The sequence below is a fragment of the Vicia villosa genome, linkage group LG4, assembly GCF_029867415.1.
Source record: "Vicia villosa cultivar HV-30 ecotype Madison, WI linkage group LG4, Vvil1.0, whole genome shotgun sequence".
Taxonomy (NCBI): Eukaryota; Viridiplantae; Streptophyta; class Magnoliopsida; order Fabales; family Fabaceae; genus Vicia; species Vicia villosa.
In genome coordinates, this window is record NC_081183.1 from 196,813,017 (window position 1) to 196,840,717 (window position 27,701).

A 27,701-nucleotide genomic window follows, 5' to 3' on the forward strand; every position below is an offset into this window, starting at 1 on the left:
ATAATATTTTAAAAAACAAGTTTATAAAATTGTTTTTTGAAAATACAAAGAAAAAAAATCAATTTTTATAAAGTTAAAACAAATGGGCCCAAAAACAGTCGAAGTCAAAATCAAATATTGGACTAGTTCAATTTATCAAATTGCGCATATTCGAGTAGGGCAATTTCTCATCTCATCCTTGCTATATGGGATGCACTTATAAAATTCCAAAAATATGATTGGGTAAACTAAAATATACGTATCCGAACGCACCAAATACCATTTATCTAAAAAAATCCAAAAATACATCTCTCAAAAAATTTTGTAAGAAAAAAATTTGATGTGTTCAATTATGCATTTATAAAAACAGAGGATATTTTGGATATTTTCTCAGAGACTTCTGAGAATATATAAGGATGTAAGTAAACTAAGTATATAATGTAATAGTTCTATAACAAATACTAGTACTTAGACCCGTGCGAGGCACGGGTTAAATATTTTTTAAGAAAAAACTATATTTTAAAAATACTTATAATTTAGAAATTTTGCTTATATTAAGATTACTATTGTATAGACAAAATGTCATAAAAATTAATTTAACTAATATTTTTGTAAATTATAAAAAAATCGGGGTATTTATAATTTATTAATAATTTGTGTAAATTTTTTTAAAAAAATTAACTCATTAAATAAAAAATAACACAAAAATATATAAAATCATTTAGTTTATTAATAAGTTAATCATATACAAATTATCCAAGGTAAATCATATTATAATTTTAAAAAAAATTATAAATATATTGATATAAATAATTTTGATATAGGTTGCATTTGTAATTTAAAATATAAGTTATGGCGTATCACAAACCGTTAGTAATTACAAACAGACTAACTTCGACCGTTTAATCTTATTAGTCCGCTAATATTAAAATAATAAAAAATTAAGATTTCATAACTTAAAACCCGTTTGCACATTTAAAAAAATACAATTATGTGTAGTTTCAATTTGCATAATCTTAATATTAATTAAAATATATTATAAATATTAAATCCTCTTTTAGTTATAAACTAAAATTCATTATAAACTAAAACCAGTATAAATATGGATTTATTCAATAAGATTGAGTGAGGTATAAAACTAAATTAAATTATTTTTTAATAAAAAATAGTTATAAAGAATAAAAATCCCTAACATACGTATAGTAGTATTACGATTTTTAAATAATGTATAATTATTTCTAATAATTCTAAAATCAATAATAATTCCTTATACTTTCTAAAAATATAATGTTAAATATAACTACATTTATAAAGATAACAAAAATAATGATGATTGTAATGGTAATCTTCAATAAAATAGTACAAAATAATTAATTTATCATCATAAATTTAAAATTTAATGTATTTTTATGTAAGGATTTGTATCTTTTACTCTAGTCTATGTTTTGGATTTGTATCCGAATCATTTTTTAATGGGACTAAATGATAATAAATTTTCTTCTGATGCGCTCATAAAATGAACAGAAAAAATAATTGTCTCATTAAGTCAAAATAAACTTTATAAAACAAAATAAAAATAAATTATATTAATTAATTAACATTCAAATTTTATATCATCATTCTATGTTTAAAAATCTAATTTAGTAAAATAAATTCCATTATATATAAAAATAAAACAAAATTCCAATCCAAAAACCCCTTTTTCAAATAAGAAAACAACTTAAAATACGTTTTCCATTTTTGTAGAGGGAATTGATTAATTTATCATTTTTTTTAAATATTTAAGTCATAATAAAATATATTAATGAAGTATAATAAACAGAAATTGAAAATTTTATAGTAAATGGTAAAAGAAATAAATAATACATATTTATAATTTGAAGACTGAGCTAATGTTAAAATGTATAACCAAAAATCAATTTGCACATTTTGATAATGAATTAATTTATTTATTAAGACCACCACCCTAAACATTACAATTCTTGATATTTTTAGGAATATCTAAATCTTCCATAAACATTCACAATAAATATGCATGTACTCTAATTACACGATACACTTTCTTTCTTAACCAATCAAACAATTAAATTCAATCAACTAAATAAACACTCTGACTTATAAAAACACAATTAACATGTGTCCATTTATAAAAATATTTGTAATTTATTATCGCTTATAAAAGTATTTGTATCAATAGTTGAATTTTTCCTATTTTCAATCTGACTGTTCAAGGTACAAAATTTTTTCTAATCATCATTTTTTTCTTCATGATTACCATTTAATTACATTTAATTATAATGATAGAAATAAAATTTAATTTTTCATTAGTTATTTTTACATTATAGTATTTAATTTTTCAATTATTCATTTTTAATTTATTATAAAATGGTTTTTTAAATCTAAATTATAAAATCAAAATAGAATATTTAATATTAAAGGTTATTTCAATTTATTATTAAAAATAATACAAAAAATTTACAATTTATAATAAAACTAAAATTACAGAAAAATAAAATACATTAATAGTACATTTATTATAATTAATTACAATTAATTAAATATAAAGATTAAAATAAAAATGGAAAAGAAGATGAAAATTGATTAAGGAAGATCAATGTACAATTTCAAAAACATTATTAATTAAATTAAAAATATTTTTAATTTATAAAATTGAATTAATCAATGCATAGTTAACTGAATTTAATCGATCAATATATAACTACACTTTATATTGTTTAATTAGTCTCAAAATTTTAATAATCTTAAAATTAAATGAAAATAAAAATAAATTGATACGTTTAGTAATAATTGGTGTTAACTTGAAATGCGCATTCTAATATAATAAATCTTTACAAAACATTAAATAATATTTAAAACATTAAATAATTTTTGTAATATTATGTGTTGAGTTGAGTAATTCTATCATAGTGTAATAATAGTATTTTAATTTGAAAAAGAATATAAAGAAAATTGAAGTGCTGATATAACATGCATGAAAAGGGTAAACAAAATATTTGATCAGATTACATGGTATAGTTTATATACCAAACATTGAAAATAAATAATATTCAAAATGAATTACAAAAGTTAACTACTAAAACATATGTTATTATTTAATAAAAAAAAACATATGTTATTACCTGTCAAAAAAACATATGTTATTACACTGTCAAAAGAACAAATGTGAGAAATAAAATAAACGTAACCATTAAAGTACCATTAATATAATGCTTTAAAGAAAAGACAATAAAAGAAAAATAAAAAAATTGTGACATAGGAAGAAGAAGACCAACGTTCACATCTCTCCCAGCAAGATCAACGTTCATCTCTTTTACTCATTATAGAAAAACAAATCAAATCTTCTTCCCTTTGTTACTAAAAAAATGCAATAATCACACTCTACATATCAAAACAAATCTTCTACCTCTATTTAACAATTAAAACAAATAAAAATACAAATCCAGACTTTCACTTTTTAAATCTGAAACAATCAAAAGAGATAATTGAAGAAAAGAAAATGAAAAGCTACCGAAGACGGATCTAGCGATCAAAAGAAACGCAACAATGATTGAGTATAGAGATTGTGATTTCTGGCAAGTTTCACGATGAGGACGGAAAATTACTACAATGGTTGTTACGTATGCATTTCTGATGGCAGTGGCAGATGGGTTTATGTTGCGTTTTCGCAACAGCCGACGATTTTGGTTCACAGTGATAGTCGCCTGATCTAGCCAGAGAAGGAGGCTGCGCCGACATTTTGCAATTTTGTAAAAAAAGCGCAACTTTCTTCCTCTTCGTATTTTGGATTTCTCTCCTCTGTAATTTTGTTTCAAATTTGTTGCTGTATATATTTTTCTGATATTGTGTTCTTATGTAATCTTGGAGGTAATTATGAATAGTGATTATGGAGAGGTTGCTAATGAAGGAGTAATGAATTGGTATAGGTGGTTTATAAAGTAAAATATTGTAACTATGTTTTCTTCTCGTTCATGCCCACCCTTGACGGTATGATTTGCTTCTTTTTTATAGCCATATGAAGAGATTAACATCATTTTATTGGGAACATAGAGTATAGCCGTAACATCATTTTATTGGAAACATAGAGTATAACTGTCAATATAATAATTATGATACATGAAATGATTAAAATATTAAAAACATTCAAATGAATTTGAATTCAACATGTAAATTAGACTAATTGGAAACCTACCCCATTATTGCATTTAGTTTAGAAGAATGTGATAAACAACCACAATATTAATGACACGCCTAAATAAAATATTAAGATAATTATAAAAATTCAAATAATTAAGTTATAAAGATAATCAAGAGATAATCAAGTATGGAGATTAAATTTAATTTGTGATGTAAATTTGGTGGTAATCTATTTTATTATATTAATTAAAAATAGATTTTATTAAAAGTCAACTTTTTTGTCTTCTCCATATCCTTCCGTATAAAAAAGTAATTATTTTTTTACGTGTATCAAGAATTCCTCCGTATCATTCAATTAATAAATAAAATAAAAAATTAATCTAAATAATTAATAAAAAGAAAATTATTTTTTAAATAAAATATTTCCTTTTTTAGAAAGTGTAAAACATAAAGAATTGATGAGAGCATGACACTTGTCAAAATTGCCCAAAAACTCATTTTGCTTTATTATTATAAATGATGCTATATTGCTACTATTTATAAAGAAGAAAGTTTTTGATTCCTGAATGAAGAAACCTCTCATATTAAGAGAGTCATCAACAAAATAACTCATACATAAATATATGCGAAACTTTCATTCAAGACATTCCTAACTTTTATCTGTTTTTAATGGAATCAATTATTTCAAGAGCATAAAGCTGCAAAACTTACACTCTTACATTATATATATTCTCACTCACCCTTAGTCCAAACCAAGAAGAAAAGCACCAAAACATTTGAAACCGTAACAATTAATCATTCATACGAAAACTCGTAATGTTAATCTATATATATAGGTTTTGAAAGAGTTGTTAATTAGTAAAACAAATAGAAAATAAAAATAACTTGAGAATGGGATTAGGATTCTTCAAGGCCTTATTTTGTTGCACCACTAAGTCCCATGACATTCCCATTGTGTCTTCTGATTCAGAATGCTCTCCTCAACATAGCTCTGGCTATGGCTACAACCAACCATTGCTACCAATTACTCCCAAAAAATCTTCTAGTAATCCACAAATAGGACATATTCTAGGGAAACCGTTTGTCGTGATAAATCAGATATATGAGATGAAGAAAGAACTCGGACGTGGTCAATCAGGTGTAACATATCTATGTACAGAGAGGAGAACCGGGAGAGAATACGCGTGCAAGTCGATATCACGGGCGAAACTATTGAGCGAACAAGAGATAGATGATGTGAAAAGAGAGGTTATGATTCTGCAACATCTTTCCGGGCAACCGAATATAGTTGAGTTCAGAGGAGCTTATGAGGATAAACAGAATGTTTATTTGGTGATGGAGGTTTGCAAAGGTGGTGAGCTTTTTGATCGGATAATTGCAAAAGGGAGCTATACGGAACGTGAAGCTTCAGAAATAATGAGACAGATTGTAAATGTTGTTCATGTGTGTCATTTTATGGGTGTTATGCATCGCGATCTTAAGCCTGAGAATTTCTTGCTTGCTTCACAAGATGAGAAAGCTGCTGTAAAAGCTACTGATTTTGGACTCTCCATTTTCCTTGAAGAAGGTAGGGTTTTTTCATTAACTTTTCCTCTAATTTAATTTTTTTACATTCCATATTCTGCAACTGCTTTTGTTCTTCATATCTGCTATAGTACTCTATTTAGTATTAATTTATCCCTCTAACTGCATGTGTTGGATAGAACTACTAACATTCTTGAATCTCTCATCAGACCTTCTCATTTAACCATGATGGCATTAGCAGCACAAATTTTTTAGGTAATAATTTGTAGGAAATGACAAAACGGATTGAGACTTACCAATTTGATCCGCTTCGCCACGACTGGAGCGTGACGGACCAATTTGATCCGCTTCGTCACGACTAGAGCGTGACGAAGCAGACCAACTTAGGTAGGTGCACGAAAACTCCAGCGCTTCGACCAAGCCGACAACAGGTCAATAACAAAATACAATTAAAATAAATTAAACACATTGATTTTGAGATCAGTTGGCTTGCCAAAACAAGAAGAAAAAAAACTTCAAACTTAGTCTAACATAATATTCTTCCCACATCCACCATTTCTAAAACCCTATTTCCGTTCGGATGCATCGTTTAGGATGGGCAAAATCTAATGTTATTCTCCACCTCTGTAGAGAAAACCACATGTTTCGCCTGACAGTGCATCCAGATGAAATTGAGGTTTTTGAATTTTTTGAGGAATAAAAGCAATAAAATGCTTGACTTTTTGGGCTTGGGCCTATGGGGATAAATTCACATAAATGGCCTCTCTAGCACAAAAGCACAAAACCTGTCTCCCACTCTCTCTAGCAAAGCGTGTTAATGCAAAAAGGGAGGAATATTGCTTTTCTGCTGTGTGAGGACCAACCCAACCCAAGAAAAAAGCAAAGCATAAATCTAAAACTAATAACATACCATACAATACATAGTTAATTAAGTTTATACACATAAACTTAATTTATATAACCCATGTTTTACGTTTATAACACCCTTCAAGTCACGAATCTCTCTATCAACAAACATCATTCAACATGGGACACTGCTTCACCAAACCACACGACAACAGAGTACCTATCTCCTATGAGTATGGTAATCCACAACTCCCACAAAGAAACCAACCTCAACCTCACCATTCTCGCTATCCATACCATAATACTGGTGCGAAATCAGCGCCGTCTTCATCTTCTGCTTCATCATCGCATGCGAATAGTGAGAAGCATCAACCCATATTAGGAAGACCATACATTGACCTGAAGACACTGTATAGTATTGGAAAGGAACTAGGAAGGGGTCAATTTGGTGTAACTTATTTTTGCACCGAAAAGGCCACAGGAAGAAACTATGCTTGCAAGTCGATTTCTAGACGGAAATTAACAAGAAAGAAGGAAATTGAGGATGTTAAGAGGGAGATTATGATCCTTCAGCATTTAACAGGACAACCAAACATAGTTGAGTTTAAGGGTGCTTATGAGGATAGACAGAGTGTGCATTTGGTGATGGAGTTGTGTTTGGGCGGTGAGCTTTTCGATCGGATCACGTTAAAGGGTAGTTATTCTGAGCGGGAAGCTGCTTCTATATTCAAGCAAATTATGAATGTGGTTCATGCTTGCCATTTTATGGGGGTCATGCATAGAGATCTTAAGCCTGAGAATTTCTTGCTTGCTAGTAAGGATCCTAAGGCACCTTTGAAAGCCACTGATTTTGGATCATCTGTTTTCATTGAGGAAGGTAAGTAGTTGCCAATTCACTCTGCCTTGAGATAAAGCCTAAGTACAATTTACAAAATTTATTTAGCTTGCAAATAACAATGCTGATGAAAATGAGTTTACTATAATTATATTCAATGAGTTTGCTAGTAAGGATCCTATGAATTGTATTTTTATTGCTTAAAATATTAAACTCAAACTCTAAGATGGTATCAGAGCTTAACCCTAGTTAGCTTGCTAAAATCCCTTAGTAGGTGTTAAAGCTTTGATGAGTTGAAAAAACAAATATGGATAATATGACCAAGTCAATCAGTATTATTATGGGAAACATTGAGTCAACCAAGTAAACGGTTTCCCATTTGAAAAATGAGCAAAAGAAGAAAAACAAAGACTAGAAGCCAAGCATTTAATTATGGGTGTAAAATGTGAAACCTACAACTCATCAGTGGACCATAATCCTAATATATGATGATTCAAATTGCATTATTAAAAGAGATATATTTGGATGTGGTTCCCACCATAACAATTAGGTTGAAACCAAAATTAGATATCATACAATTTGTATCTGTTGCCTTTTGCCCTTGCAATATTGCATGGCAGAAATCAAAGTGTTACATCATAATATGAAGTAGCAAACTATAAATTACTATGGTACTAATTATTTAAATAAGAAAATGTACAGGTAAAGTGTATAGAGAGCTTGTTGGAAGTGCATACTATGTGGCTCCAGAGGTGTTAAAAAGGAATTATGGAAAGGAGATTGATGTGTGGAGTGCAGGAATCATTTTATACATCCTCCTATGTGGGGTGCCTCCATTTTGGGCTGGTAAACTACAATGTTATAATTCTCTTTCAGTTTACACACATAGGTAAGAATTTTGGTCAGTGACATTATTTGTTGAATAATTTTAGAAACCGAAAAGGGCATATTTCAAGCTATTTTGGAAGGTAAGCTTGATCTGGAGAGTGCACCATGGCCTTCTATTTCAGCTTCTGCAAAAGATTTGATCAGGAAAATGTTGAGTTATGACCCTAAGAAACGCATTACAGCTTCCGATGCCCTTGGTAAGTACTTATAGAAACCAATTAAGTTAATAACAGTTGATTAAGATGGAGCTGTATTTTATTTATAATTATATAAACCAAGTTTTGTTACTAGTAATAAGGTCTCTCATACTATTTGTTTTGAGCAGAACACCCATGGATGAAAGAAGGTGGTGAGGCATCAGACAGGCCCTTAGACAATGCTGTTTTAATTAGGATGAAACAGTTCAGAGCAATGAACAAGATGAAGAAACTTGCTTTAAAGGTACCTCAAATTTGAATAAACATTGTAAAATCAAAAGTACTTATAGTAATAATCTTTTTTTCTTACTTTTTATATGGAAGGTAATAGCAGAAAACCTTGCAGAAGAAGAAATCAAGGGCTTGAAACAAATGTTCAATAATATAGATACAGATCGAAGTGGCACAATCACATATGAAGAACTAAAATCTGGACTGTCCAAATTGGGATCCAAGCTTAGTGAATATGAAATAAAGCAACTAATGGAGGCAGTAAGTTCACTTTACTGTAATTGTATAAATTAAGGACAAGTTTCATCTGAGACAACATTTTCTGCTCTGTTTTCATGTACTGTTTTTTTCCTTTTTGATTATGAAATTGACACATTGTTTAAGCTTTAACAAAATTTTGACCAAAAATAGCAAAATGAAAACAAAATACATTTGCTCACATCAAACAGACCCTATTGTTTCTGCCCTTATATTTTCATGAAGAAAGAAACAAGAATTGTTGCATACTTCTCCTAATTCACATGTTTGGACAGGCTGATGTTGACCAGAATGGAACTATTGACTATCATGAATTCATTACTGCCACTATAAACCGGCATAAACTTGAGAGGGAAGAAAATCTGTTCAAGGCTTTTCAATACTTTGACAAGGATAACAGCGGGTCAGTATTTGCTTGATTAATTCTATTAATATTAATATATTCAAGTAGCATAGTATGTTCAGTAACTTGAATCAGAATCACTAATTAACAAGTAATTCAGAAGTTAAGTACAGGTTAACTTTGATTTTAATCACTATCAGATTTTTGTCTATTGCTCACCTGAGATTTTGTTTTAATGTCTTTGTTCAGTTATGTAACAAGAGAGGAACTTAGACAAGCTTTGGCTGAATATCAAATGGGAGATGAAGCGACCATTGATGAAGTCATAGATGACGTAGACACTGACAATGTACGACATATATACTCTACTTTTGGCCTATTATAAGCACTTTTCAATTTTCTTTGCTCTCTATGTGAAATTATGGTTGTGCTTTCATTTTGCAGGATGGGCGAATTAATTATCAAGAGTTTGTAGCTATGATGAAAAAGGGGAGCCTGGATAATGATGAGAGAGCGAAACCATGATAATTTTGTGATGTACTTCTAATAAAAAAAACATTGTGTTTTCTGGTTTTTATTGCTGCATTCTGGTTTTTCTACAGGAGGTTGAGTCACTCTTGAATCTGTCAATGTGTGTACTATTACTTGTGTAAAATTATATGGCACTCAAAATGCAAAACACTGTACAGTGATATGATAAATTAGCTACATGATGTACCAAAAGAATATGAATAAAATTATAAAGTCCAAGACATAATTATGCTACAAATAATAGTTCCTTGTTTGCCTTTTGAAAGTTAAGGTCATTTACATTCCTTTTACATGAAATTCTGAAGTTCATGTTACTGGTTTTCTTCTTTTATTAACAAAAATAGTCGCTTAGAATTATTGAATTCAAATGATTTGGAATAGATCATTTTATAATTAACCTACTTCTAAAACAGAAATTAAAAAGTTGAAAAGAGAGTTGGACAGATCAAAATCCTAACTCAACCTCCTCTGCAGCAGCTGTTGTACTATAGTTGATACTTACAATGTGCAAAGCAAAATAGATTCGAAGACAATAGGGATTTTACTAAAACTGATTTAGCAAGCAATTCAAATAGATGCTAAGAAATAAACTTCACAATTCCAGAAAATCGTATTCTTATTATAAAAAACAGTATGTGCAAATTTCAGCTGTTATTCCAGACATTAATATCAGTGTAGTAACTCACAAGACAACTCGTTTTAGTACATATATATAACTTTGTTGGAGATACATAGCAAATTTGTTATCACAATTTGCTAATAAATTTCTACTGGGTAGTATTGCAGCTGCTTACTTGGCCAGATGTATTCCACAATACTAGACTTTTGGCTCTTCATGAAGAACAGGTCCTTCCCAAAACTGAAAAGTATAGGCATATAAGTAAATAAACAGAATGAAAGAAAAACTCCTTCAATCAATTTTCACTTGTGAAGATTTAATTTTTTTTCATTGAACATGGATAACATATTGGCAACAGAACAAATAAACTTGTACTCCCACATAATCATGATTTGTATGTTAAAGTCCTTACTCAATAAAGGTAAAAAGTAAATAGCTCTCCACAAGTTTGCAATAGCCCTATCAGAAAGAACAAGGTCAAATTGCAGGATGCATTAGATGTTATGCCGCTTGAGGATATTCCACATGAAAAGATAATTTTTTTTATATATGCCAGTACCCAAATCACTATAAGCAGAGTGGGTATATTTGGTTCCATATGTCACAATTTTTTTATTTGCGGCAGTAAATAATTTTCTCTGTTTCTGAGAGAGGCTTAAGTATATTGTTGAAACAGTAAATGATTAATTTGATTCAATCCTTCCCTTTCCCGATTATGACTCGCCAAATTTAGCATAACCATTCCCATTTCCCCCGGGCTGGCAAAAACCAGAATCTGAAATTTTCAGTTTTGAACTATCACATATTCACATGCACAAAATGTTGTCAACCTCGGACAGAAAACATCAATTGTTCAAATTCAAACAATTTTACATATAGTTTACTAAATAGCATTTCGCGGAACAATAGCGTTTGTTCAAATGCAGCTAAACTATGGTGATTCTATGGCAGCTATTGATGAACAATTCTAAAATTCTATATCCTTACCACCAGTGAAAATCAATCCTTATCATCCTTCAATTCAACAACTCGCAATTCAAACTAAAGAGCAATAATTAAGAACAAAAGGTTTAACGTGTAAAAATACATAAATTGCATAAATTACCTTAAAATTAGAAAATTATTATTATTGGCACAATCAGGTTTGATCAGGACCACCACTGCCACCGCCACGATCCTTTTGAATCTGCTGCCTCTGTTTCTCGGCAAGCTTCTCAATGGCGCTATTAACAGCGTCGTGTCCTCCGATGAGCAACCGAGTGACAACCTCCGGATCGGTTTCGAATCGAGCAAGCTCAAACTCTTTACGAGCGCTATCTCTGATAAGATCACGCCAAAGAACGCCTTTAGAATCAGACCAAGCGAAAAAGCGCGATGCACGAAGAATATCCCTGTATAGACTCAGTGCCTCTCGGCGAGTGGTGGTGAGTCGCCTCCGATTCAGCAACTCGTCTTCTTCGTCGTCTTTGTTGTTATTAACTTTCTTGACTAAATGTCTATCGAGAAGTTCTTCTACGGTGTCGGGACCTTCGTGCAATAACCGCCACCGGCAACCGTTTTCCCATTTCAATTTCACATTCACCAAATTCCGATTCCAATTCCAAACATTTCGCCATTTTCCCCTCATTTTCTCTTTTTCCTCACTTTCTGCATTCACGCCATTACTGTTTTTCCTCAATGTTTAAAATAATTGTTGGGCCAACAATATCACCTCTGGGCTTTTCAGCCCAATTTTCAATTCTATATTTTCTAATTCTACATCCCCATTATTCTAAAAGGGCATTAGTCATTACACACATGCCTTACTCGCAGGGGTGGAAATAGGCTAGGCTAGGTTAGACTTTAGAAGGTCTGAGTTGATAACTTGAAAATGTGTCACATTTAGCCGACTCGATTTACATGCTATTGTACTTTATTTTCACATATTTATCATATTTAATTAATGTTTTTGATGTGTTTCAGATACTTAGCTTAGCTTGTACGAGAAGGAATGTGCGTCGAAAGTGGAAAAGGAGCAGAAAGAGCAAAGAAAAGGCAGAAAAATGAGATTTTGCAGAGACAGTGGGCGCCGTCTAAGAATGGCAGTCACCATTCCCCTTGGTTGGCAGAAAGTGGAAAAACAGAAGTAGACCCAATCTTTCCCCACTTCCCTACTTTTCTCAACTGAAATGCACATGATTTCTGTACTGGTTTTTTACTGTAACACTATATATAGACTAGGATTTTAGTTTAGAAATATCTTGAAACGTATCTAGTGAAGCTCTGACAAATTGAAGACGCATATTGTAAACCGAGATCAAATTTCATTATCAGTTTTCTAATTCAGGTTCCCTTTATTGCACCTTATTTAATTTATGATTGTACTCTCTCCATCTAAATCCATGTTTCTCTTCTTGAATTCCAGCATGCTTGCAGTTAATTTAACCAAAAGCTTGTCTGACTAAATAGTTTAGAGTCCGGTACTTAAATACCGTCGTTTCGACGGGACTCGAGAATTTTGTTGGCTTGTTAATTGTTATTAAAATTCTATTTTTGGCTTTAGTTTATATTCTGAATTTAGGTAACCTTGTCACGAGAGTGAAAAGTTACTTACCACGATTTCGTCATGAGAGTGAGAAATCTATTAAGGTTCGAACCGGCACGCGAGAGTGTGGGGGTCGAACCAGATAGTAAAAATTAGGCATTGATCCTAAAGAGAGCGAGAGCGCTTTAGGTATCGATTAAGTCTTAATTAGTTTTCAAAACGCAGTCCTTATTTAGAATGGGAGAGTGAGAACAAAATCTCATGGTTAGGGAACGTGGCCTTATTCAATACCATGAGAGTGTGAGGTTAGGCCTTTAGACTGTTATTTTCTACAAAAATACCTTATAAGTTCAGACAAGTCAGCAAGTTACGAAATCCCAGAGACGTGCGAAACTCACGTTCCAGTCTCTTCTCAATCTCTTATTTTCTAAACTTTATTTTCTTTAAAAAGATTTACTTTTCTCTCTTCGATAAAAATTAATCGCCTTAGCTAAACGTAGTAACAATCCGATAGCATTAGTTTGACTATTAGTCCTTGTGGGTTCGATATCTTTTAAAACTACGTGATAGGTTGTGCACGTGCAGTCATTGAATCAGATAAACGTTAAAGTCGCGATCAAGTTTTTAGTGTCGTTGCCAAGTACTAATTTAGTTAATATTGCGAATCCTTTGTTGCACGGTATAAACTAAGGCAACAATTCTACTTTTTAATTTGACGGTTGTATACTAAGCACTCGCTCAATTAGCGAAAACCTAGAACAACCGACAGACGAACCCGAACGTCTTCTTACCGTAAGATGACGAATCAAAGAATATTGTCTAAAACACAATTTTCCTTTTCCTGAATCAGAACTTGAACATAAATCGGAACCTGAACCTGAATCAGACATGGTTGAAGGACCACACAATCTTCCTCTTAAGTTCTATGCTACCCCGTCATAGCAAGAACCGCATAACAACATCGCTGCCCCTACTATCAACCAAAACGATTTTAATTTGAAAACTTCATTGTTTTCAGCCTGTTAGCTGAAGATTTCGACAAAAAAGAATTTGTGTTTGTAAAAGTTATACTTCGAAGAGAGACTTGGAACATGGCTTTTGAAAGGCCATTCGAGATTCTCGTATTGCATAAAAGGAGCTTTGTTTTTCGAAGCGAAGTTTGAGTAAAGTATCTTCGAAGGAGAAGAGGTGAAGGAATTAGAATATTTCAGAGCATTTTTGAAGGAAGCTTCGACAACCACGTTGATTGCGTCTTGGCACCTCGAGCGAAAGAAGATTTGAATTCAAAAGGATTTGTCTTATCCAAAAGGAACGCGTGGAGGTCTCAGAGGGTCAAAGAGCATGCAAGCGGAAACATGGCATTCCGTTAGGAAAAGGCCGTTTTGGTCGAAATAGTATAAATTAAGGTCTCAACGTTAGATTTTAGTGTGTTCAAATCTGAACAAAAATCAATTATACTCAGAGTAACAAGTGAATCGAGAAACGAGTGCTGAGAGTATACATGTGAATTACCACATTTATGTTAATTAAATTATATTGCAGTTTAAAATTTCATATCTTGATCCAGTAAAGCCTTTAAATTCCTTTATTACTTTCGAGTCTTTATCTTTATACCATTCCTGCACTTTTTATATTTTGCTTTTAAACACGTTCCATTTATTTACAAATTAAACACAAAACCAAACCAAAAATGAACACAATCCAATCATCAAAGCCTCGAAACTTAGACTATGTCCTAGGATCAATCTATTCGATCCTGCGAGCAACTAAGATATCTGTTATTTTGGAGGACTAACACTTGTTTACGAAATTCCACCGTAAACAAATTGAGACACCAGGTGGGACTGTGTCTAAATTTCGAGTCACAAATCCAGCATTTGTGTTTTATTGCTTTAAGTATATTATCATCTTTTGTTTAACATTATTGTATGAGACTGATGAGTGGAAAATTAGCCAATACTAATCAACAAATACCTAAGAGAAGATACAATAGGAAAATGGTTAACACTTCAAACAACAATGCAGAACAACTTCCTCCTCCGATAGGAAGGAACACGGTTTCCGCAACGACAATCGCTGCCATGCTAGTTAATCAGGATACAACGGACATTCAAATGACGACGATCCCTTCGACGGTGATTCCTTCGACAACAGGATCAATGGCCTCTCCCTCAAACACGTAGAGCATGCCAAGTGTTTCTTCTGTAATGATTCAGGGGCAACCTTCGATCCCTAGACCCCAGGGATTCAATGTATCCAGGCCCTTTACACCAGGATTCTCGATACCGATGCGAGACCCTCCATATGACATGCCAACATCTATATTTAATGGATTCAACATGATAACATTGACTGGATGTCATACACTTCTAACTGGGACAAAATCTTGTTCGACCATATTCTATTATACTCCAGATGGCTGGCATGTGGGAGTAGTATCACGTTCAAGTATCCTCCAGAGCGGTGCATGCAGTAGTTTGGGAATATGCAGATCATTCCAAGGCCCCCTTTTGGGGCTGCTCTTGAGAGCATTGTCCGCAGATATTTGGATGATATTCTGGCGGATTTTGAGAGTCATATGGTACCAGAAGAGTTTTGGAGGATGTCAACCACAAGATAGTAGTCTTATGTGGATAGTTACATGACTTGGTTCTATTCTGTATTACACCCTATCATGACACCAGACGCTCCTGGACGTCCACCTAAGCCTACTCATGAAGAGATCCTAGAGCTTGAACAGGTCAGGGATGACCATGTCATTGATGTGTTGCATATCTATCAGAATATTTTGCGAATTACTTATGAGGGCATATAGTATGGACTATTCGAGACAGGTGGCGATGATGCTGTTGCCCTAACACATTCCATTCTTTCCAATTAAGGCACGTAATGCCTTGGAATATCGTCAGTAGAGGAGGAGCTAAGGGTTAGGATTAGGCATAATACTCAGTAGATTATGCATTTGATTGTATTTTGGGATGTTTTGTTTTTTTTTTTCCATGCTTTGAAAACAATTTTTGTACTATGATTGTCTTTTTTAATTAACGCACTACTGTGTTTCTATGATATTCGTGTTTATTAATCTTTGAATCAAATAATTGCAATGTTAATCAAATTAAAATGACTTTGGATTCAAAAAACTACAAACATAGGATGATGTTTCTACACAAGAAACATGCAAGCAAGATTTCGGAGATGTATCTTCGAAGTTCGAATTTACCCTAGAAATATTCACCAATACATCTCTAAACTATTTATTTTCGGAAATGGGATGGCTGCTTGATATTACGAAGGAAGAAAGGTGATTTCAGAGATGTATCTGCAAATTAATCTCAGGAAAATTTGCAATTGCATCTCCAAATTAAATTTTGCCAAAAATGAGATTCAGTGTGTTCGAAAATGTATTTCTGAATAAACTCAAATGTATTTTGGAGTTTTCCGAGATGCGTTCCACTCTTGTAAGGGTGAGAAAAGAAATTACTTCTTATTTCTAGTGATTATTGGGCCAACAAAACTATTGTTAGTGTCTGTAGCTAACAAAACAAAGTTTCTATCAATCTTTGTTAAGTTTATAAATTGAGTTTTGAACTAAACATCTCACAAGTAATTAGATAATTGTAATTGAAAAAAATATATCTAATTGACTCGTCTGTCTTATTTGTGTAAACAAAAGGGCAGTCCTGAAGATACAAAATAACTCTAATCTCTTACACCAGCCTCCAACCATCCATAAATGGAGGACCCTCTCCTTGAATGATCTTGGAAACTGTCTTTAAATCCACATGAAACTTGACAGAACTTACAACCATTCCCAGGACAGAAAGTAATAATACATGCACATGCTAACACGGATAGGAAATAAAATTAGGAAAAAGATTAAACACACTACGGTAATTGCTTGGTCGTTAACACGCGAGGGATTTTTATGTGGGAGCTAGGCAGACTGCCAGAGATCTCCCCTAAGAACGAATGATCATCGTGCGAAAGTCAAATTATTGGCCAGTAGGTGATTTAAACAGATACACTTCTTAAAGGGTTCAAATTCTACCAAAGCCAACTCTGGTTGGCACGCGAGGCGTGAACTTCCAACCGTTTCCTCATATATTTTTGAAAACATGTTATGATTTTCCCAAGTTATAAATGAGAAATAGCCTCTACTTTCTGTTTTCCTTCAAATTTCTCACACACTCAGCTATTCACGTTAAAAGACAGATTAAACAAAATTCAGTTTACTTTGGAAGTCGTCCTTATATTATAGTCACCCTTTGTGATTCCTTTGGCAGAGGAATCAGGCTTTCATATACTTCTTGGTTCATATTTTCAACTCATAAATCATTAATAGTTAACATGAACTAAAAAACTGTCAAAAAGAACACGAATAGAAATCATTTTATGTTGTTATTACAAAGGGAAATATACACATGGAGTGGTGACCTAATGACCTTGCATATCAAGCATTTCATCGAGGCGTTTCAATTTTTCCAAGCCTTCACTAATCAAGTAACGGATCCTTTGCTTGTCATTGCAATTTCGATTATTCTCCATCTCTTGTCTAATCATTTGTCTCAGTTCATCTGCACAGGAACGTCAATTAACAAGCAGTCAAGAATCATGATTAGGATTGAAGAAAATATTGAAATAAAATGAGAAAGTTTACCTCTAGCAGGAGGAGGTGCTCGACCGGCAACTCTCAGAGCTTGTCTGTAAAGTTTGAAGATTCGAGCACGAATAAGGAAAGCCTGAAGATCCATGGAGAAACTATAAATGGATGAAGACTGGAGTCAGCAAATAAAGAAAACATCAGTGGTGCATTTTATCAAACAGGTGGAGTGCGTTTTCATATTAGCTAGTGCCTGCAATTAAAAGTAACATTCTTAAGCAGAACAGAACATATAACTAATGAGAGCTTACTCTGTTTTCTATGTTGTTGTTGTTCCAAAATAGTCTCCCGGTGAGAATGATGCTACTGAAAGAAGAAGAAAAAAAAGAGTTTTGCCTGTGAAACAATTTTATCAAGCATTACCACCCATACGATTGGACCCACCGTTGTTATGTTTTTAAATAAAAGATTACACTTATTTAAATTTGTATTCGAACTATTAATAACTAACCATATAATTTTTTTTATAAGCAAGATATCATATTTCATTGATAGAGAGTATTAAGAACATTCTAATCGGCTGATAAAAAAATCGAAAAACAAAATTCGATAAAAGAAAAAATACTCATTAATTAAAACTTAAGAAAAATAAAGCAAGGAATCTTGACAAAACTTTTATATATATTGCCTTCCATTATAATTATGAATTGACAACAACCGATTATATTACAATGTTAAATAGTACTTATATTAAGTTTGTTATCTGAAATGCAAAGGATAAAGATGAATGTTTATCTGAAATTCTATCTTTTCTTGCTCCTTTTGATATGTTGCACTAAAAAGTTGGAGTTTTGGAGTGAAAAATAATATTGATGATGTAGGGTTTTTAGGTTGTGGAGGTGAGTGTTGAAGAAGAAAACCAACAATAGATGAATGATCATGCTGGTTCAAACTATATTAGATAGTTCTGTAGGTACATCTACGGAAAATTCTGGCGCTAAGTCATTCCGTAGGTTGCGAGGCTAGTTGCCATGGCCCAAAGTCGACATTGATACCAGTGTCTTCATTACTCGTCTCATACTCATATTTTAAAATTGGAAAAATCTCAAATCCAAAGTCAATCAAAATAGTTTTTCCCGTCAAATTCAATCACGGGTACGATTTTTTGACACGTCCAGTTATGTTTAAAGCTCGTAAAATTATACATATATTATTTATTGTTGATATATAATATGTAGTTTAATTTTTTTAATTTTAACTCTAAGATATATACTACATATTATTACACTAGATTTATGGCCCGTGCGTTGCACGGGTTTTATTAAAAAATTTATCTTAATAATTTATATATAAAAATTATATCATATGTTTAAATGTGTTTTAAAATTATATAAAATATAAATAAAATTAAAAAAAAATGAGAATCCCTTATAAATTATATATATATATATATATATATATATATATATATATATATATATATATATATATATATATATATTGGTCCACTGAGGTTGCTGATAGGGATACTGACGCCACTGATGTGGCTGTGGCTGGGAACGACCTCCACCGCGACCATTGATTCTCCTACCACGACCTCCACCGGCCATTGCTACGGCCACCACGACCAGCACCGTTGTTGTTGCGGTTGTTATGCTGTTGAGATAGAGTGGTTGAGGCCGCGTTATCATCAAGAGATGATACGAAAGCAGAATTGCTACTAGAATTTGTTGCTTTCTTTGCTTTGGCTGTTTCTTCCAAGATTATCATAGAACGAGCTTTGTATAAAGGTGGAAGAGAGTCTCCATGACGGATTTGTGAACCCACCGTGGCATTCGCATCTGTCAGGCCAGAAATGAGTTGAAGGACAAGCCTTTCATTAGACACGGGAGCACCGACATTAGAGAGTTGATCAGATAGGGATTTGAGATGTTGACAATAGGTGGAGGCATCGGGAAATTGCTCCATATGAACATTAGAAAATTCTTGCTCGAGGTAGAGAGCCCTAGAATTTTTATTGTCATAAAAAATATTGAATAGCCTGTTCCACGCATTTTCTGCGGTTGAATCGCGCTTAATGATGGTGTGGAGAAGGTCATCAGAAATTGTGCCATAAATCCATTGAAGGACAACAGCATCAAGACGTGCCCAAAGAGTAGGATCGGTGTCTTTGAGATTAGGAGATGGTGTGGTTTCGGTTGGAATGATATGATCAATGACTTGGTGAACAAGAGCATGGATTTTGAAGAGTTCAGACCAGGTGTTATATTGACCCTTTTCAATACTTAGGGTAATTTTGATAAAGTTGGTGATGTTAGAGATGGTGAATGCGGGATGAATGGGAGGATTGGTATTCTGCGTGGTTGCAGAGTTTTTGGAAGGGGAAGAGGGAGATGAATGTTTGGTGGAAGATGATCGGTCGGTGCTCATGATGAGAGAAAGAAATCTGATGAGAGAAGCGTGGGTGAGATGAGAGAAAGAGGAAGGTTGTGCAGCCGGTTATGTGAGAAGAGTGGTGGCGCAAGGATTAGGGTTTAGGATCAGTACCTTATGCTTACTGATACCATATTGGAATGATAGGCCTTGCCCTTCTATTGATTTTCTGAATAATATATATACACCAAGACTATTTAATGATAATAATATTCTAATAATAACAATGATATCCTAATAATAACAGTGATATTCTAATATAATAACAATGATATTCTAATATATATATATATATATATATATATATATATATATATATATATATATATATATAATTTTAATTATGTTTTTTAAATTAAAAAAATGTCATTTTTACGTGAATAATGCAATATTATAAAAAAATTATATTAAATTATATGTAGATAATATTTATGATTAATTATTAAATTCATAATACATATAAGAGTAGATCAATTTAAATTTAAATTATTCTTTAGTGTTTAGTCTATATTTTCAAAATCTAAGAAATTTTTTGTATTCAATGTGAAGTCCAAAAAAAGTTTTAAATCATAGAAAACCAAAATGTATAATATAAATATGTAAAATTCCTTCATCAAGTACCTATTTATATGTACATGTTTGTTATTAATTACTCATTATAGTAATTTGAGTGCTGAAGTAGTTATTAAATATAAAAATATATATATTTAAAAGTTGGTGCAATAAAAAATACAAATTATTATCGGTATAAAATTGATTAAGTTTCCACACCTTTCTTTATGATATTTAAATATTTTTTCACTATAAGAATTAAAAACCTAAATTTGTAAATCATTTAAAAATTTCTTACAATTTATCCATTAACTTCAATCTTACCAAATGATAAAATGTGTTAAAAAAATTTGAAGATGAACTATTACAATAATAATGATAAAATATTAAAATAATTGATACATAGATTAAGTTGAGTCAATAACATGCAACATAAATAAAGGGTCATTAGCCTGCAACATAAATCAGAAGATAGCTAAAAGATAAGTGAGAATTAAAAAATTAATAAAAATATCAATATAAAATAAAAGGTGATCTCATTTCCATATAGGTTGGAGTGGTAGATAAGACGTATTTATATTGAATATTTTTTTTTTATTAACTGACAAAATTGAAAGGGTTAGTAAAATTTGTCATTATAAAAAACATCAAAAACTAAATTACACACCATAAAAAAATATAGAAGGGTACCATTTTATTATCAATTTAATTTATTATAGGAATTTAACATAATACTTCTATTCATTTATGCATAACTTTAATTTTATCATCATAATAATAATTGTTCTGGACTGGGCCGAGCAGGCCCAACCCTTGTTACCAGCCGAGCAGGCCCAATTCCCTTGGGCCCAATTGCTGGGCAACCGTTAAGGGCTGCCCCCCGCGCGAAGACTCCAGCCGAGCAGGCCCAAATCTTTTGGGCCCACTCACTGGATAACCACCAAGAGCTATCCACGCGCGAAGACCACGCGTCACGTCTCAGCGAAGGATTCGGTCAACCATCTCCGAACCCTACGCTATGTGCATCCAGAACGTGAGTCTCCTGCTGACTCAGCCCTAGCACGGAACGTTCTGACAGTTCCCTAGCACGTGGGCCTCCAATTGGATCTGGCCCAATTAGGGAACCTTGGCCCAGCGTTGGGGGCTATAAATACCCTCTTCACTAGAGGGTCAGGTATTCTATTCTTCACTCTCAACCCTCATTCTCTGATAGCTACTAACTTAAGCATCGGAGAACCTTGCAGGTACCCCCCCCCCCATCTTGCTCTCCAAGCCAGATTCTGCTGCCTTGACGATTCTTCTGATCAGGTACGATCAGTGGCGCCGTCTGTGGGAATCTTGCTCCCCCTTCTTTAACAAAGATCAAAGCATAACCTTTCACGATCATCATGGCTAACAACAACATCCCAAGCTCCGACCCCTTCCTCCTGGAACATCTGATCGAAGATTCCACCCGCGAGGTGACGAATCGCCGCCGGCAAGAAGAACTTCAACATGCCTTTGCCGGACAAGGAAGGTCGAGACATGAGACTTCGCAACCTAGGAGGCAGCAGGTCCAGAACATCCAGCAGCTGCAGGGCCTCCAACAGGTTCAGAATGTCGAACAAAACCCTCCCGAGGGACACGTTCAGAACGGAGAAGACCAGCAGGCCCGAACCCACAATGGGCCTGAGCGCCCCCAGAATGAGAATGAGACCGCCGCCAGGGATGGGCACGCTGCTTCTTCATTCACCCACACCTCCGACAGGCAGAGGACCCGTCATGTAGAAGAGGAGGAACCGCTCAACATCCCCGAGGATGCTGACCCCGTCACTGTCCTCCTGCTCAAAGAACTACAAAAGACGAACAGCCTCCTCCGACTTCAGGACGACCGTATCCACGAGCTGGAAAGGAAACGACGGTATCGTTCCCCTCCCCGGAGACATTATCGGTCGCGCTCCTATTCCTCCTCGCGCTCACCTCCGAGGAGGCACCGCCGCTGCTCCCCATCTTCTTCACGCTCGCCACCTAGAAGACACCGCCGTCGGAGATCATATTCCCGCTCTCCACCGAGAAAGAGCAGGAAGAACCAGAGACCAGAGGCCACTGAAGCAAGAAGCCTCTCCCCCGAGCAGGGTCATCGGGGCCCCTCCAAGGCTGTGCTGAAACCCCGCGAGCGTCCCTCTCCTCGGGATAATCGCGCCGGTCCCAACAATGTCCAGGAAAGACCCCGGCGTGGCAGACATTCAACTTCACCAAGACCAAGCGACGAAGAGGACTTCCGCAGCCCTCGGTCTGAGGACATCCGAAGAGCCCGCCTTCCTTGAGGGATGGAAAAACCCCCGGCATTGGACCAGTATGATGGAACCACTGACCCTGACGACCATATTCGGAGCATCGAAGCGGTCATGGACTACCACGTCGTCAAGGGCTCTATCAAGTGCCGCATCTTCCCGACCACCCTCAGGAAGGGAGCAATGACTTGGTACAGAAACCTCCGCCCCAATTCCATCCATTCCTGGACCGACCTCAAGGAACTCTTCCTGAGCCATTTCACAGCCTCCCGACGACAACCAAAATCAGAGGCCAATCTCGAGGCCGTGATACAAGGGCCCAACGAACCTCTTCGGGATTACCTCGACAGGTTCAACAAGGAGGCCGTCCAAGTACAAACAGAAGACTACATGAAGAGATACCTCTTAGAACGGGGACTTCTCCCCGGCAGTGACTTTAAGAAGGCCATTAAGATTGAAAAGGTCCACTCCATGAACGCCCTCCTTCGCAAAGCTCAAGCGTTCATCGCGTTCGAGGAAGGAGAGGCTGCTGCCATCAAAGCCTCGCGAGGCAGTGACGCCGCTCGCAGTTCAAATTACGAACACCCAGGTTCGAAGAGAGGGCATGGAAAAAGGAAAGACGACAGATCTCTCGACATCAAAGAGCGCCGAGGACCATCTGGTCGCTTCAATGACTACACCCCTCTGAACGCCTCGCGGGAGAGGATCCTAGCCGAATGCCAGAACACCGACTTCAAGAAATCAAACATCAGGCCCCCAAAGTCGAACCCCGCAAGGCCGGGAACCGACAAATCAAAGTATTGCAAATACCATAGAAGTCACGGCCATCTGACCGAAGAATGCATCCACCTCAAAGATGCAATTGAAACACTGATCAAGGAGGGCCGCCTTTCAAAATACACACAGAAAGGGGAACCTTCCCGAAGGGACGACCACAGAAACTCTGATGAAGGGGATTCACCGGATAACAGGCCCCTACAAGTAGCACTGTCCGTCACTCGCCCAGAGGATTTCGTGCCATCAGCCGGGATCCTCACCGCACTTAGCAAATGGGAAAATTTCCCATTCACCATGGTCGTCTCCAACGGTGGGGATCCAGGCTCCCTCACCATCAGTTCAGTCAAGAGAAAGTTCGATGAGTTGCTCAGCGCCAACACGGACCTCGGCCCCACACTGCGGAAGTTCCGGGGAAAGTCAGAACCAATCACTTTTTACCTGGAGGAACTGCCCGGCGGAGCTCCAAACGCCACAATCCCCCTGCTCGTCCGAGCTAGAATGGTGACCTTCGACGTCCGACGGGTCTTGGTCGACGAAGGCAGCTCGGTCGACATCATGTACTCCCACCTCTTCCAGACACTCCAGCTGGACGACTCACATCTCACTCCCTATGTGGGTTCAGACCTTCAAGGTTTCAACGGAGCTACCACTAAACCATGGGGTTACGTCGAGCTGATTGTCACCTTCGGGGAGGGGGAGGCTTCTAGGCAAGTCAAAACCACATTCTTGGTGATCGACTGCAAAACCCTGTACAACTGCATCATCGGACGCCCCACTCTGGCCGAACTGACCGCCGTACCCTCCACTGTCCACCTGAAGATGAAGTTCTACACGAGGACAGAACGAGTGGCCACCATCAACGCCGATATTGAAGCAGCCAGAAGAATCTTCGACGCCTCCGTCAAAGGATTAGAACTGATCGCTCCGCCGACCAGCTCCAACAAAAAGCCAAGGGCCGAAGACAAGCTTCCTCGAGAAGACCAGCATCAGACAACCAACGTCAGCTCAGTCGATCTGGATGCCCGGTTTGCAGAGGAAGAACCAAAAACTGGGGAAGAGACGCGGTCGAAGTCACCTCACCCCTTCCGACCAGTTCCAGACGAAGATTTCGAGCTTGTCCCCTTGGGCGAAAACCCCGACAAAGCAGTAAAAATTGGTAAGGGCATCCCCGACCTCCCGAGGAAGCAGCTCATAGCCTGCCTTCGAGCCAATGCTGATCTGTTCGCCTGGAGCGCCGCGGAAATTCCCGGACTCGACCCTGAGGTCGCCTGCCACCACCTCTCCATCGATCCAGCCGCAAAAGCCGTAGTTCAACGTAGGCGTCGGCAGTCTCCCGAGAAAGCGGAGGCTGCCGAGAAAGCTGTAAAAGACCTCCTAGAGGCAAATTTTATTTCCGAGGCCAAGTATTCAACTTGGCTCTCAAACATTGTACTTGTTAAGAAATCTAATGGAAAATGGAGAATGTGTGTTGATTATACTGATGTTAACCGGGCATGTCCAAAAGATGCCTATCCTTTACCAAACATTGATAGACTGGTCGACAACTCGGTCGGCTATAAATTATTGTCTTTTATGGATGTTTATTCAGGTTACAACCAGATCCCCATGGCGAGGAGCGATAAGCAGTGCACGGCGTTTATGACCGAGTCGGGCAACTACTACTACAACGTAATGCCCTTCGGCCTCAAAAACGCAGGATCCACGTATCAACGGATGATGAACAAAGTGTTCCGAAGGGAGATCGGCGACACCCTCGAGGTATACATGGACGATATGATCGTCAAATCTCGGGAAGATACCGACCACACCTCCCATCTCGAGCGCGTATTCGAGCAGGCCAGATCCTGCAAGATGCGCTTCAACCCAGAGAAATGCACCTTCGGCGTCCGAGCAGGCAAATTCTTCGGTTTCTATCTGACTGAACGGGGAATAGAGGCCAACCCGGATAAATGCCGAGCATTCTCTGAACTCCCTACTCCTAACAATAAAAAATCCATCCAAGTCTTAAACGGGATGCTCACTGCACTATCACGCTTCGTCGCGAAATCCGCCCAGCACGCCCTCCCTTTCTTTAAGCTGCTACGCAAAGAAGCAGCCTTCGAATGGTCCGAAGAATGCGAGCAAGCACTTGCACACCTTAAGCAAGTACTTTCCGAACCGCCCGTCCTTTCTCGACCAGACGACAACGAGCCTCTGTACCTTTACCTAGCCGTTTCAAACGAGGCAGTCAGCGCGGCACTGATCCGAGAAACCGTAGACGGACAAAAACCCGTATATTTCACCAGCAAAGCCCTACAAGGACCCGAGGTGCGATACCAACAGATCGAGAAAGTCGCCATGGCCCTAGTAATAGCGGCCAGAAGGCTACGATACTACTTCCTCGCCCACACAATCTTTGTTCGGACGAACCAACCCATCAAGCAACTCCTCAGCCGACCAGACATGGCCGGCAGAATGCTAAGATGGTCCCTCGAGCTTTCGGAATTCGACGTACAGTATGAGAGCAGGAAGGCACTAAAAGCACAGGCACTGGCGGACTTCGTAGCCGAGATGACCTCTATCGCCGACTCGCCCGACATGACCAAGGACAAATGGACCATCTACGTAGATGGCGCCTCGAGCAGCTCGGTGATAACACGATTTTATATCATATATTTAGCCTAAAATCCATAGATATTTATAGCATTTTCCGTTTATTATGTTAATTTATTATGATATTACGCGTGTATTTGCTTTGTTTCAGGTTTTACACTTCAATTACGACTATTTGTGAAAAGGAAAGAAAATCGAGCTTAAATGACCAATATTTATGCTTAAAAGACGAAAAGGGGTGCTGAAACGAAAGAGGGGTGCAATTAGGACCCAAAAGGCCCAAAAGAGCAATCCAGCCCACGAAGGAAGCAACCCAGGCCACACTAGTAAGCAGAGACGCACGTCTCTGCCACCTCAGCAAAGGGGAGACGCACGTCTCCACCTCCCTAAAGAATCTCCACTTGAGACGCACGTCTCAAGTCAGTCAAGGCCACTCCCTGAAGAATCGGAGACGCACGTCTCCAAGTCCCGGTCTGCAAAAAGTTCCGTTTTTCACGCAAAGCAACTGCAAAGCCTCACCTATAAATAGAGGCAGTCACTTCAGTCCAAACGGTCCGATTTCCTGCCAACGAAGTGCTGCCGAAATTGTACCGCGTACTGCTTTTTCTTATTCTGTTTTCATTTAACCGTCTATTTTCTCACAACGATTTCTACACTGGAAATTGTTGTGAACTTTTCATAGATCTAGCCTTACGTTAGATTTATCGCTTTATTTTCCTTGTTTTTATTTTCTGCCATTTAAATTCCGAAGAACGATCCAGCCAACCTGTGGTGGAAGTTCGAGTACTTCAAGATTCAATTCAATCCAGATTTATTTTAATTCAGGTTTTTTATTTACCGCCTTATTTATATTATTTATTTGCATGATATATTATATGCCATTTAATATGCTTATTATTATGAACCGAACCGATTTATGTATGTTTAACCATATTAATATGTCTGGCTAAATTACTAAAGGTGTCGGTATGTAAAGTAAGTTAACCGTAGGGATCCGAAATAAATTGGCTTAAATTATGTTTTATTAATTATCACTTATTTTTGGTTTATATGTCTAGTTTAATTAGTAAGTCTTAAAACCAATAGAGCGAAAGTTTGAGGGATTAGGACGGTCAAAGGTTAAAATCAATAGAGCGAAAGTTTGAGATCTTTAACTGGATAGTAGACATAGGACATTAGTTTTAAGGATGGCGAAAGCGTATTAAAACTAATTGGAACTTATTTATTTTCAAAAATTGTTTTTACACTCGAGCGGGATGGCGAAAGCGTACGTTAGGGGTATTAGCTTGCTCCGAGTCAACAGAGCGAAAGTTTGAGATTAGGAGATTTAAATAGATAACAACCTCGTAAAATAGGCATTTTATTAATTACATTGTTTCCAAAAAGCTCTTCTAAAATCTAATGGGATGGCGAAAGCGTACATTAGGATTAGGATGGTAGTCTGAATCAACAGAGCGAAAGTTTGAGACGAGGATTTTTAATCAATCGGAATTAGTAAAGATTTTTAATTTAATTATGCAAAAGCCAATGAACCTTCGGATTAC

General features: G+C 36.1%; 3 protein-coding genes and 1 pseudogene across 4 annotated transcripts; 2 read left to right on the plus strand and 2 right to left on the minus strand.

The window, feature by feature from the left end:
* Nucleotides 1-4,834: 4,834 nt before the first annotated feature.
* LOC131596697 (calcium-dependent protein kinase 29-like) lies at nt 4,835-10,274 on the plus strand (annotated as a pseudogene).
* Nucleotides 10,275-10,385: 111 nt separating this feature from the next.
* LOC131596695 (uncharacterized) lies at nt 10,386-12,069 on the minus strand. The gene is made up of 2 exons (XM_058869424.1): nt 11,512-12,069; nt 10,386-10,646 (listed from the first exon to the last, which is right to left on the minus strand). The coding sequence occupies exon 1, from the start codon at nt 12,031-12,033 to the stop codon at nt 11,545-11,547; it is 489 nt and encodes a 162-aa protein (XP_058725407.1). The 5' UTR covers nt 12,034-12,069; the 3' UTR covers nt 10,386-10,646; nt 11,512-11,544.
* A 5,216-nt stretch (nt 12,070-17,285) lies between these two features.
* On the minus strand, nt 17,286-18,079 carry LOC131596696 (uncharacterized). 2 transcript variants are annotated; one of them, XM_058869426.1, is made up of 3 exons: nt 17,842-18,079; nt 17,588-17,705; nt 17,286-17,504 (listed from the first exon to the last, which is right to left on the minus strand). In XM_058869426.1, the coding sequence occupies exons 2-3, from the start codon at nt 17,679-17,681 to the stop codon at nt 17,365-17,367; spliced, it is 234 nt and encodes a 77-aa protein (XP_058725409.1). In that variant the 5' UTR covers nt 17,682-17,705; nt 17,842-18,079; the 3' UTR covers nt 17,286-17,364. The 2 variants fall into 2 exon arrangements, with proteins under 2 accessions (XP_058725409.1, XP_058725408.1); XM_058869425.1 differs by having other exon boundaries at nt 17,588-17,688; nt 17,842-18,073.
* Nucleotides 18,080-21,903: 3,824 nt separating this feature from the next.
* LOC131598657 (uncharacterized) lies at nt 21,904-22,821 on the plus strand. The gene has a single exon (XM_058871237.1). It carries the CDS (start codon nt 21,904-21,906, stop codon nt 22,819-22,821), a length of 918 nt encoding a protein of 305 aa, XP_058727220.1.
* Nucleotides 22,822-27,701: the final 4,880 nt, after the last annotated feature.

Excerpts from the sequence above, each read along its gene's own strand:
- LOC131596695 (XM_058869424.1), bottom strand. The coding sequence starts at position 12,033 with ATGAGGGGAAAATGGCGAAATGTTTGGAATTGGAATCGGAATTTGGTG.
- LOC131598657 (XM_058871237.1), top strand. The coding sequence starts at position 21,904 with ATGGCTAACAACAACATCCCAAGCTCCGACCCCTTCCTCCTGGAACAT.
- LOC131596696 (XM_058869426.1), bottom strand. The coding sequence starts at position 17,681 with ATGGATCTTCAGGCTTTCCTTATTCGTGCTCGAATCTTCAAACTTTAC. Across the intron at positions 17,505-17,587 it reads AGCACCTCCTCCTGCTAGAG|ATGAACTGAGACAAATGATT; the intron begins GTAAACTTTCTC and ends GTTCCTGTGCAG.